Source organism: Abramis brama, assembly GCF_963993115.1.
Source record: "Abramis brama genome assembly, chromosome: 19".
Taxonomy (NCBI): domain Eukaryota; kingdom Metazoa; phylum Chordata; class Actinopteri; order Cypriniformes; family Leuciscidae; genus Abramis; species Abramis brama.
Genome location: NC_139981.1, coordinates 4,850,883 through 4,864,279, shown reverse-complemented (window position 1 = coordinate 4,864,279; position 13,397 = coordinate 4,850,883). Strand labels below are relative to the sequence as shown.

The following is a 13,397-nucleotide window of genomic DNA, read 5'->3' as shown; positions in this document are numbered from 1 at the left end:
ATTTATTTTATACCCCCCCATGGATGAAATTCTACGAAACTTAGCATACCCCCAGAGGATGTCAAGTTAATCATACACATGAAATATGGTGCAGTTCTGAACATCTCAACTGAAGATAGGGGCGATTAAAGCAGAATAATATTGCATTTTCATTTTTTATGGGAAGGGGCGCAAATCACAAATGAGTGATTATGGGCTAGGTTGATGTGGGCCCTTAAGAGCAACATACCATAAAAATTTCTTCATCCTCGGTGCCACGGTTCAGGTAGTTATTTAGGAAAAACAGAATTTTTTGGGTTTGGGGGGGCCCAGCGCGGGGGGGGTGGGGGGGAGTGGCCCCCGGGGACCAAACGAAATTTTTCCGTAAAAGTCTAGTGGGGCTACATGCCCACCAAATTTCATGTTCCCCGGTGTTTCGGTGTCCCTGGTAAAAATTCAGTAGATGACGAAAAAAAAAAAAAAAAAAACTTTGACAATCCCTATATGACCGCTTTCGCTAGCTATGCTAGCGGCGGTCATAACTAAGAAAGTACAGTACTTAAAATTGCACTTAAGTATACTTGACTTAGACTGACAGTAAGTGTCAGTGTGTTTGGCCTATTCTTGTACTCAATCTTTTGATCGAGATATACTTAAAAGTATAATTAATTTTCTAAGTATACTTGGCTAGTAGTTGTGTTAACTCTATTGTAGTTGTGTTTTACTCCTATAAACTTACATTGTTTGAAAATACTGATTTATAAAGAACACAGATATGTTCCTAATTCTGAGTATCTGTAGGCTAGTGGACATAGGAATTTACTTCAAATCGACTGTACGGATTCCCTGGCAATCCAGAGTTCTCGCGAGAGCACAAGTTGAATTTGCTCAGCGAGTTACTCTGGTGTCGAGAAATGATGCTCATTAAAGGTCCCGTTCTTCGTGATCCCATGTTTCAAACTTTAGTTAGTGTGTAATGTTGTTGTTAGAGTATAAATAATATCTGTAAAATTATAAAGCTCAAAGTTTAATGCCAAGCGAGATATTTTATTTAACAGAAGTCGCCTACATCGAACGGCCCGTTTGGACTACATCCCTCTACTTCCTTCTTTAATGACGTCACTAGAACCGTTTTTTGACTAACCTCCGCCCACAGGAATGCTCCCTCAACTCTACCGAAATTCGTTTATACTTGCGCACTTCTTATAACTTACTGTGTTTACTCAGCTCTTTCTGAAGTAAAACTGACGCTTCATCTTTTGTGTGATGTACAATAAACTTTATTAAACTCATCAGTATATGTTTGATCATCATTCGGACCTGGTCCGAAACAGCAGACTTGTAGGCTATTAATAAAAAATGGATACATACAAGCAGATGACAAATACGTTATAATAACCGTAATTAAACTACTAAACTATACCTGTTCCATCTCTATACAGCACTCTGACTCTGTAGGCATTATTGTCCGACTCGAAATGAACACCGTTACTGAGAGTTTCTGATATTATCATCATTCCGTGAGATGAAATTGTCCTGAGAGACTGAGCGCGAGCTCATGAAGCTCCTCCCCCTGGGTCGTCCAGCAGCAGCTTATTTGCATTTAAAGGGCACACACTAAAACAGCGTGTTTTTCTGAGCCCCAAAAAATGACAATTTAAACATGCTGTAAAAAATTATCTGGTATTTTGAGCTGAAACTTCACATACACACTCTGGGGACATCAGAGACTTATTTTACATCTTGTGAAAAGGGGCATAATACGGGACCTTTAAATATGACCCTCGATCTGAGCTGCACCAATTTTCGGCAACGCCGAAGTTATTAGCTGCACCAATCACATCGGGTTATCTGATATAGGCGGGCCAGAGGCGAGATGACGACAGCGCTGCGACGCCGAAGTCATTAGTAATCATTGCAAGATGGCTATGGATGAAAACCATTTGTTTGAAACGGCTTTGGCCGCTACAATGAACGATTTAGACTCTTTTCTTGCTGTTTTGCCGACCAGATATGGTAAGAGTTTAATCTACCAGTTAGCTCCACTGGTAGCTAAGCGATAACTTGTTGTGATTGGTCGTAGTGTTATCCAATTGCGTGCAGTGAGATTTTCAAATGCATGTTTGGTGCCGCCCCCTCGAGCTGGCAGATTTCCATTAGTTGATGCCAGACCATTAATCTTTTAGATTTAGGTCTGGATTTCCAGGCTACTGTACGGATGTAATCTTCGCCAAAAAAAATATTTTCTCAGCTTTTTGTTAATGTTGCTTTTGGAGACATGGATATCTGGAAAGTTCAGACAAAGAGTACAGTAGATTTGAAGTAAATTCCTATGTACACTACCAGTGCAGTAGCCTACACAAAAATTCAGAATATATCTGTTTTCTTTATAAATTAATATTTTCAACAAAAAAAAAGTTTATAAGTTTGTATGTAAAACTATGAAAAAAGTAGGCTATTTAATAGGCTACTCAATCAAAACAGTAAACACAACTATTAGCTAAGTATACTTAGAATACTTAATTATACTTTTAAGTATATCTCGATCAAAAGACTGAGTACAAGAATAGGCCAAATATAATTAGAGCTTTCTGTCAGTATAAGTCAAGTATACTTAAGTGCAATTTTAAGTATATTTCTGAGAAGTACATACAAATTTGACTAAGCATCCTTTCTTATTTTTAGTTTAAAAGAAGTATACTAATAGCACACTTGAATAAACAAATGCTGGTGGAGGAAAACGTTTTTTGACTTGCTCCTCCAAAATGACGTGGGAAAGACTCGGAGAAAAATATGTTTCACATTGTCCGCAATCCCATCCGGGTTGTATCCACTCATCCCTTTCAGACAGATCCCTCGTGTCAACAGTTACTCCTGTTGAATGTGGCTTATCTATGTATGCTGACATTTTCCTGGATACCAGAGCTGTTGACACAGCACAAATACATGCTTCCCTGGACACAGAAGAGAATGACCAGCCAACGCCATTGACGCGCCAACAATTTTTCCTCTTTTGAACTCTGATATTTCTCTTTATGTAGAGCTGTGCTATTGCTCTGCTTATTCAACCTTCAAACTCTGCTCTTACTAATAAACTGTAAAATCAGAGATCAGATCATAAGATTGGCCACCAGGCCGCACGGCGTGAACCTTACAACACTATATTGTCCAAACCCTGAACATGAAATAAGCAGTGACGGCCTGTCAGGAGAAGTAAGGGAGGCGACTTTAAAACATTTAACATCATAAAATTCCTAATTATACATTTCATTTCAAGTCTCAGAATGTGTATACCATGTTTGTAATTTCACCAATGTATCATCATAAAATATGACGGAAGTCAAAACCATCGCTGCCTTTTCATGTGGCTCATGTTATTACAGCTTTTGGAAAAACTGTGCTAAGGCGTGTCTGAGAAAGAGAAATGGAGGGGATGATCCGTGTCAACGTTGTCATCTGGATGTGAAAAAAGCATACTTGTTTACCAAAATAATGCCATTTCTGCCACTGGTTGTCCTTCCATGCTTCACGTTTTTTTGCATACTGCTTGATAAGTTCGAGAAGATCTCACTGTGCCCTGAAAATCTCGTCTTATAAGAGCCTCATAGTTGAAGCAGATGTATCCCAAACAAGCACTTCACTAGATGTTTGACAAGCAAATATTTGATATGGTTTAATAACACTTGGCATACTTGGAATAACTTGGAATAATGAAAACAATTGGTATAATATGACACACCCAGACAACATTATTACCACATATTTTGTTGGGAAAACAACATCTCCCTGAATTAAATGACATTTCCTTTTTTGGGTGGACTATCCCCTTTATTGAACTATCCCCTTTATTGTCAAATTTGCCAAAACCAGAGAGTTTTTCAGATAGTCCAATGGGAATACTTTGAACTAGGCCTACTGCCATTTCACCAACTGCTTCTTGGCAAACCACAGCAATGATCCCTTACGCAATGAAAATATATTTCCCATATATGAATTATCAATATATTAAATGGTTTAACAGTATATTTGAAAATATACAGAATAATATATTGAACATAAGCACTAGTTTCCCATATATGGAAATGTATTATGAAGACTTCAAGACTATGCAGATAACTGCGCAGACCGATTGGCATCTGACTTGAAGTAGTGCATGGCGATTAGCAATTTTGTCCAGCTTGAAACCGTGCCGACATCACGTCACTATGACATATGCCATCAAAATACAAAATTAAGGCCATCTTGAATAGAGCTATGCGAGAGCAGTCGGCTTGCTCATTTATTGGTATTTAAATATTATGTTAAACTTTATTTTTGTTTGTACAGGTGTTTGTTTTAGGCAGAAAATAAAGTATTGAATGAAAAGTGTTTCTGTTGCTTCATGAAAACGTCAGAAACGTCTGTGTTTGACAAACATTGCATGTCATCATCTGTGATGAAGTGCAAACATTGTGCGAGCATCACTACGGGAAGCAAACAAAGTAATTAAGATCAGACTGAGCACTAAACACACCTGCAGCCAATCAGCAGTCGGGGGCGTCCACTCGCAATGGGGGAGGAGAGAGGGTGAGCAAGCCAGACATTTGTAGAAAGACTGTAGAAAGAGAGATAGCTGCGATATTACCAGAGGAAAGGGTCAGAGGAATATAACTGGAAAAAGAAGGGTTACAATCAGTCAAGAGCTTTAGGAATCATGTTAATATTGGAGAAGCTTTCTAGTGCTGGAGAGAGGTTAGAGAGCGGGAACTGGGAAGGCCTGAAAAGGTTGCGTTATTTCTGCTCCATACCCGAGTATCATTGGCTTTGCTGTGTTTCACAGAACCAAGATATGCAGTTGTTGAATCACAGCTAATATTGTGAATCACCATACTTTGCACAAGCTGTCTGATTTAACATTGATAATAATTAGAAACGTTTCTTGAGCAAATCAGCATGTTAGAATGATTTCTGAAGGATCATGTGACACTGAAGACTGGAGTAATGATGCTGAAAATTCAGCTTTGCATCACAGGAATAAATTACATTTTAAAATATATTCAAATAGAAAAAAGTTGTATTAAATTGTAATATTATTCCACAATTGGACCGACCCCAAACGTTTGCAAAAATCCGTCAAATCCTCATATTTTTGTAACATCGGTTTGGAACACAATAAAATGAATCAAATGACTGATCAAATGTAAACTAGTATCCCATAGAGCCATGCAATAAAAATAAAAAAAACATTCCCCCTGAAAATGCTTACCATAGCTGAGGATAACATGCCTCTGTAGTTCCTGATGCACTGTAGGGTTTTTTAGAGTAAACGTGAAATTGAACGCTGAATTCTGGGTTACGTAGCTGCTTTTTAAGTTGTACAGCCCTCCATCTGATGCAGACAAGACCTCCTCGTGGTCAGTGAGATTCTGACCCCCCGACCCCCGCCACAGGATCTCTGGCCTCGGGTAGCCCTCCGTCTCATACTGGACCGTCACAGCGGAGGATTTGAGATGGATGCTTAACCTCGGCTCGGAATAGGAGGCTTGAAGACACAAAACACACATACAATGATTTACCAAATCAAATACATTCATTCAAATCTCTCACATCTAACTGCAAGACGTCAAAATCTCTTTGACTTGGTATATGCATTAGTACAGAATACAGAGTTTCAACACAAAAGTTGGATAGTCATGCAATAGTTCACATTATCCTGTCATTATTAATTCCTGTCATTATCTACTCACCCTCGTTAGTTCCAATTCCTTAATTTATGTTGCACCTAAAACATTGCAACGTACGGGTTTGGAACACCATGAGGATGAGTAAATAATTACAGAACGATTGTTTTAATTTGAATGGTGACTACTAGTGTTTGGCAGAGTTATTATAGTTAAAGGTACACTGTCACTTTTTTTGTTCAAAATTAACAATAATTAAATAATGAGTATACATCATCCATCCTTCTTCCAAAATGTGTTTTTGTTTTACCCTTATTCACTATGGTAAGCTTATTATAAGTGTTTATCAGTTTCACAGACAAGGCTTAAGCCTATTCCCAGACTAAAATGCATGTTTGAGATGTTTTAACTGAAATTATTCTTTAACTGAACATTTTTAAATATGTCAGTGCCATTGTTTTGTCTTAAGATGCACATCAGTAATGTTTTTTTTCTAAGCTACTTAAATGTCCTAACTGAACTAAGGCCTGATCCTTGCCTAATCTAAGCCCTGTCTGTGAAAACAGGCGTTAATTTTAGACATGTCGGGATGGTTTTTATGGGAAATTGCGTACATATGTCACTCGCCTGTGTGTTTTGTCATATCCGTAATTAGAGAAAAGTTGCTCCGGCTACTTTGACGCTTGTTTAGTGTGAGAGTGGCAGAGGTTAGTTGTCACAATGAGTGAGAAAGGTTGACATGGAGCAGCTAAATCTCAAACCTCCTGGAAATCACACATTTATAAATAAAAACAATTATAAATAAATATAAAAAATATATATTCTATATATATATATAAACAAAACAGAGAAGATTGTCTGCTGGCAAAAATAGAAAGCGACAGATCTCGTAATAAAACAAGAATCAACATAGGCTTGGCTTTTTGGAGATGGCGAGAACTGAGGGATTTGAAATATTGTAAAAGCGACGCAAGATGGCGTTTTTATTATAGCCTACAACAGGTGAGTACGTTATTTTATTGAACAGATAATTTGCCATATGTCGCTCTCTAGCAGAGTTCATTGTAAAGCATTATCTATTGTGAAGATCATTTCATTATGGTTGTTGTAGCGCTGTGCTGGAATTTATTTTCAAGGAAGTATTGTGTCTATTAATGGGTAAAGCTACAATAACGTCTCCTAGTCAGCTTGAGATCCTTTCCATCTAAACTGGTTATATCTCTTAAGCCTATTAGTAACCGTCTAATGAGCAGTAGGATAACCATATTCATCCGCAGTCACGCAGAGCCGGAGCACAACCAAAACTATTTTTTATTTAATTGAACTTGATGTACTAAAGTAATTGAAACTTAGAATTAATAAAACCATACAGACATATTTGAAAAAAGCTAATACATATTACAAAAATGCACAACAAAATCACCAAACTTAAAATAAAAACAAAATATAAGAATAAAAACAAATCGAATAGTATATTAAATATACTAAAATAACGCTGGCATTTACCTGCGTAGACCAGCTGTAGCTCTCCTTTGCCAGTTCCCTTGGTGTTGCTCACTGTGCACAGGTATTTCCCTGCATCCTTCAGTCCAAAATTCTTTATACTCAGAGATGCATTTCCTTTAGGAAGTTCACTGTGGTTTAACTTTGTTCGTCCTTTATAATCTGGGCTTTGTCGTTCGAGCTGGTCGATCTGGTAGTAGAAGCTGTGAACCACTCGTGCATCTTCTTCCCGTTGCCAGTTGATCACCAGAAGGGAGAAATTCAGGTCTGGCTCGAATTCACAGGAAAGTAAAGCCGTTACTCCACGGTCCACGACGACAGGACTGGGTGGTACTCTGACGGAAAAGGAGTCTAGGAATGAGAAATTATAATTATATTGAGAGATAATGTTTAGAGGAAGCACAACTTAGTATATTTAATGCAAATACATTCAATGCCTGTTTACTTACACTATACAGTGCACAAAGACACCCATTTCAATTTGACGTTAATACGCTGCTAAGCTTTCCAGTTAAATGATCCAGAAATTTGAGATAAATTTACTTGAGATGCAACACTGCAGCATAAGGACTTTTCAAAGATTGCATTTTTAATATGATGGTCGATACTTAATAGTCTACACTTATAGATAAAATCGTATGCAACGTTGCTTCTCAAGTAAATTATCTCATATTTAAGGATTTGAATGCTGTAAGAAAAAGAAAGAAAAAAACAGTAGGAAAAGTAGAAAAACTCATTTCTGCCAGAACATTATCTGTTAAGTTAACAGACATTTCCTTTAACTCTAAAACACAATGCAATGCCTTCATTAAAATACGGGTAAAACACCTGTGAAAAATCAATATGGAAAATTCCTTCATATTTACTGTAACACAGTTCGTTGTTGTGGGAAGGAGGAGGCGGGAACCGGCGAACATTCAGCTTTATTATTTATTATTAAACTTTAATAATAAAATAAACAAATACAAAACGAAAGTAAAAGACAGCAGCCCCTCATGGATGACTGCTGTCACATATAACACAACAAACAAAACCCAACATAAGTCCAGGCCTGGTCCTCTCTCGCTCTTCACTGTCGTCGCTCCTCTTATGCTTCCGCTCCTCCGTGAGAGATACGAGACCGGTACGTCACTCATCATCAATCGTGCCGTTCTCTCACCTCTCATCCTGCTCGCCACATTAACACAGCACATTGATGCAATACTCTAATCAGCATAAGTCAGGTCACCTTTATTTCTGTAGCGCTTTATACAATACAGATTGTTTTCAAGCAGCTTTACAGTGATAAACAGGAAAATAATGATTCAATGATGCAAACAGATCAATTCTACTGTAAAGCAACTTTAAAAAGACAATAGTGTCATTATTCAGCTGAAGCCAGTTTCGTTCAATATGAAATGAGTTCAAATCAGTAATAAATCAGTTGAAACTGTTGTAATGCCTTTTGTGAATCCTTTTCCCATCATACATTCAATCATTTTGGCAAAAAGGTCTCTTGTAAATGAATACTGCCTGTTGGGAGTATGGTTTTGTAACAGAGTCTATTGGCAGGCTGACTCAAAACAAGTGTTGCAGACATTACATTATTTTTGACTCAAATATCAGCCTCGAGTCAGACACAAAATGAGACTGGATGTCAACACAAAAATTACTGAATCCATGACTGTCTGACCTATTGTTTTTGGACCTTGTTACTTTTGCATGACCAAATAACTAGGTCAACATAAAATCTCTCATGAGCTGTTTCCACAAAGGCAAGGCAAGTGACTGATATAAGCAAAACAAAATGATAAAAAAAAAAAACATATATAAAACTGATTCATGTGACAACTTCTATGAGTATCCAGACCGCATTCAGTCCACAAAGTGGCTACAACTGCATGAATTTCCATGATTTTTGGAATGGAAATTGTTTTATTTGAAACAGGGACAATGCACAAATAAACATTAAACTTGTTATATATAACTTGTTATATATAATAAAAGCTCACGAACTCTCGCACAAGCATGCTAAACGGAGGACGCTGCGAGAGGACGCTGGCGTGAATGTCGCCGCTTCTCACGTCCATGTTACCCGTTTACAAATTCCCTGATTTAATCCTGTGTTTCTGCAACCGTCAGTTACCTTGTTAACAAGTCGCCTCTATTTAATCTGTTGGCTCCGCAAGTAGCCATCAACTTCAACTTTACTGTGCGATTAGCAGCTAGTCTCCATCAACGTTACCTGGACCATTTCAACTGACTACTACTACCGGACAAACTGTGGTCTTACCTTTGGACAGGCTACACCGGCTTCACCTCCAGTCCACCTCCGTCGTTACTGCTGACTCTACCTGGAGCGCAGCTTGCGGCTCTGCTAACGTCACTTAGCCAAGCTGGGCGCACTCCTGGCATGGCTTTCTTTAAATACTCCGCAACGGAACTAAAGAAACTCTACTCCTTCATCTCCCCGAGCTGCCTGGATGTCATAAAGTCTCTCCATATTCTGCGTCGTCCTCGTTATGTGCACAGGGCCACCCGACATAAGTTTGTCCACTCGAGTACAACTCCAGCTGTGTCAGGTGTTCGGTGCCACACTTCCGTGTTGCGACGTCATCAGAGCAATCGTCACGCAGAGCTAATCAACCTGCGTCCTCTGGCCTCTGTTGACTCGACTGCTCCCCCTGTCGCTACTTTCACTAACCAGATTGCAACTTTCATGCTCCTGAACACCCGTTCACTGAATAATAAGGCTGGATTAATACACGACATTATCATTGATAAGAAATTGGAGTTCATGTGCCTGACAGAGACATGGCAAGCTCAGCAGGATTTCCTATCACTCAACCATGCCACACCCCCAGGCTATGTTTACATCCAAAAGCCTCGCTGTCAGGGCCGTGGTGGTGGGTTGGCTGTTATTCACCGCTCTGACATCCTTGTTAAGGAGCTCCCCACAAACTCAGCAACTTTTGAATATATTCATTTTGTGTTGGCTGGGGCTGCACAGCTCCAGGTAGTTCTTGTCTACCGCCCTCCAAAAGCTTCCAACACTTTTCTCTCTGAGTTTTCTGAGTTACTCACAGCTGTCTGCCCCATGTCCCCGTCCACCATCATTATGGGAGATTTTAACATCCATGTGGACTCTAGCAGTTGCCCTTTTGCTGCTGAGTTCCTGTCTCTCCTGGACTGTTTCAATGTGTCACAGCATGTGCAGGGTCCCACACATGTCAAAGGGCATACCTTGGACCTGGTGTGTACCTTTGGCTTAACCCCTGTTCACCTCGAGTGCCTTGACCTCGCTGTGTCGGACCACCATGCCGTCCAGTTCTCTGTACTGATGCCACAACCTAAGCACCGTGCTAAACAAACAATCACATTCAGGAACATCAGGCGCGTGTCCATACCCACGCTGTCAAACATGCTTGCAACACACCTTGCCTTGCATCCTACCTGCCATACTGCAGATGGCCTTGTGGAGCACTACAATACCGCCCTCTCTCTGAGCCTGGATGCAGTAGCCCCTCTGAAGACCCGGTCCATCTCCTTCACCCAGCCAGCTCCTTGGTTCACCCCTGAGCTCCGCCTCATGAAAGCGGCTGGGCGGCGGCTTGAAAGGCTGCACAAAAAATCTGGCCTTGTTGTCCATCACGAGATCTTCAAAGACCATGTCAGGGACTACAAAAAAGCTCTCTCTCAGGCAAAAACATCATACTACTCCACTCTCATCAATAATCAACAGAACCATCCCAAGCGTCTCTTCTCAACGATCAACCGTCTTCTCCGCCCCCCAGATGCCCCCCAACCCTCTGATGCTGCTGAACTCTGCTCAGAATTCAGCAGGTTTTTTCAGGAAAAGGTGGACACCATTTATCAGCAGCTTCACCAGACAGGAATTCCGTCCATTCCTGCCCATCAACTGCTGGACTTCAACTCAACTGCCTCAGTCCACCCACCACAGTGCTCTCTCTCCTCCTTTGCCGCCCTGGAACGTAACCAAGTCATGGACCTGGTGTCTAAAGCTAAGTCCACCTTCTGCAAGCTGGACCCCATGCCTACTACCTTGGTAAAGGCATGTTTGCCTACCCTGTGCCCTGCCATGGCTAGTATCATCAACATCTCGCTGGCACTAGGGGTGGTCCCCACCAGCTTCAAAACTGCTGTGGTGATCCCCACACTGAAAAAGCCTGGCTTGGACCCGGATGATCCCAGCAACCACCGCCCTATATCCAACCTTCCCTTCCTCAGCAAAATTCTGGAAAGAGCTGTGGCTGTTCAGCTACAGCAACACATGTCCCACCATGAGCTCTGTGAACCCTTTCAATCTGGCTTCAGACCCCACCATAGCACCGAGACCGCCCTCATCAAAATCATGAATGACCTCCTCACAGCTGCCGATAATGGCCTCATCAGTCTCCTCATCCTCCTGGACCTCTCTGCGGCTTTTGATACGGTCTCCCACGCCATCCTCCTCAACTGCCTTCATGAATACTTAGGACTCACTGACTCTGCTCTTTCCTGGTTTCAGTCTTACCTCTCCGGTAGGAAACAATACATCACCATCAAAGACTCAAATTCAACCCCTGCTCCAGTCAATCATGGTGTGCCCCAGGGATCGGTACTTGGCCCCCTTCTGTTCACCATTTACATGCTCCCCCTTGGTCAAATCATTCGTCACCATGGACTCAGTTTTCACTGCTATGCTGACGATACACAGCTCTACATAAGTACCAAACCCTCGGCTCAGCTTCCTCCCATATCCCTTGTCGACTGCCTGCATAAAATAAAAACTTGGATGACTGCTAACCTACTCAAACTTAATAATAAGAAGACGGAGCTCCTGGTGGTGGCCCCTCCATCACTGGCTAAGAAGGTTAGTGATCTTTTCCTGGTTGTGGATGGCTATACCATCAGGCCATCCCCAGAGGTACGCAACCTTGGTGTCATCCTGGACCCCATACTCTCACTCCAGGCCCATATCAAAACCACCACCAAGTCGGCGTTCTTTCACCTCAAAAACATCTCCAGACTCCGGCCATCACTCTCTGACTCTGTGACTGAAACACTCATCCATGCCTTCATCACATCCCGCTTGGACTACTGCAATGGTGTGCTGTATGGTCTGCCCAGTAAGACCCTGGATAGACTGCAGTATGTCCAAAACTCAGCTGCCAGGGTCCTGACACGATCGAAGCCATGGCAGCACATCACCCCCACACTCAAGAAGCTTCACTGGCTCCCTGTCAAATCCCGCATTTCATACAAAATCCTGCTCCTAACCTACAAATCACTCCATGGACTTGCACCCCAGTACCTCGCAGATCTCCTCCACCGTTGCTCACAGCCAAGGTCCCTGCGATCCTCTGACAAGGACCAGCTTGCCACTCCTCGCACCAGGCTACGGACCTTTGGTGATAGAGCATTCTGTGTTTCTGCCCCCACCCTCTGGAACAAACTACCTCTCCACATACGTCATGCCCCCACATTGTTGTCCTTCAAAAAGCACCTCAAGGCATACTTGTTCACAGAGGCCTTTGGTCTCTAATTTCCCCCCCCCCCCAACCAGTTCCCACCCCTTGTAAAGCGGCCTTGGGTTTCTTGAAAGGCGCTATAAAAGTCAAAGTTATTATTATTATTATTATTGTTAAACAAGAGAATATGTCTTGGGCCAGGTTATAGCAACAATTGCTAATTTCCACCTGTAGTCCCTGGGCAGGTATGACCAATTTTAAAACAAATTAACGATTTTAAAATAGAAATTCCACAGGATTATGGATAAAGTGATGTCCATTGTAATTAAAAACAAACAGGTTTGCAAAAACAGAAACAGGGAGGCCATCAGCCCATTTAAATGGGCTGATGGCCTCCCTGTTTCTGTTTTTATAAACCTGTTTGTTTTTTACTCCCATATTTAACACACACACACACACACACACTCTTATCTCAAAGATGTGTGCAAACTTGCTTACTTAGCAACCAACTCTTTGTTAGTCATGAGAAAGTGTGAGAATCTGTACATAAGATATGTTCCGTGGAAAGGGTATTCCCACTGCCTCATGGCCACACATGAGTTTTACGTTGTGGGAAGCTACACTCCCCTTACGAAAAAGAAGTTTATTCAAGTGTGCTATTAGTATACTTCTTTTAAACTAAAAATAAGAAAGTATAATTTCAGTCTACTTTTTATGTACTTCTCAGAAATATACTTTATGTACTTCTCAGAATTATACTTCAAATTTCACTTAAAGGTATAGCGGAGGATTTTTTACTTCCGGG

At 41.0% G+C, this 13,397-nt stretch overlaps 1 protein-coding gene across 2 annotated transcripts in view; it reads right to left on the bottom strand.

Moving 5' to 3' along the window:
• LOC311069394 (CD276 antigen homolog) overlaps positions 1–13,397 on the bottom strand; it is a 61,326-nt gene that overhangs the window by 13,868 nt on the left and 34,061 nt on the right. Inside the window, exons 2-4 of one of the 2 annotated variants that reach the window (XM_084092518.1) lie at positions 7,146–7,493; positions 5,225–5,500; positions 4,493–4,573 (exon numbers count right to left, since the gene is read on the bottom strand). In XM_084092518.1, coding sequence (XP_083948644.1) covers positions 4,503–4,573; positions 5,225–5,500; positions 7,146–7,493 — 695 coding nt within the window. In that variant the 3' untranslated portion in view covers positions 4,493–4,502. The remainder of the gene's footprint in view (positions 1–4,492; positions 4,574–5,224; positions 5,501–7,145; positions 7,494–13,397) is intronic. The other variant, XM_084092517.1, reaches the window with a different exon arrangement.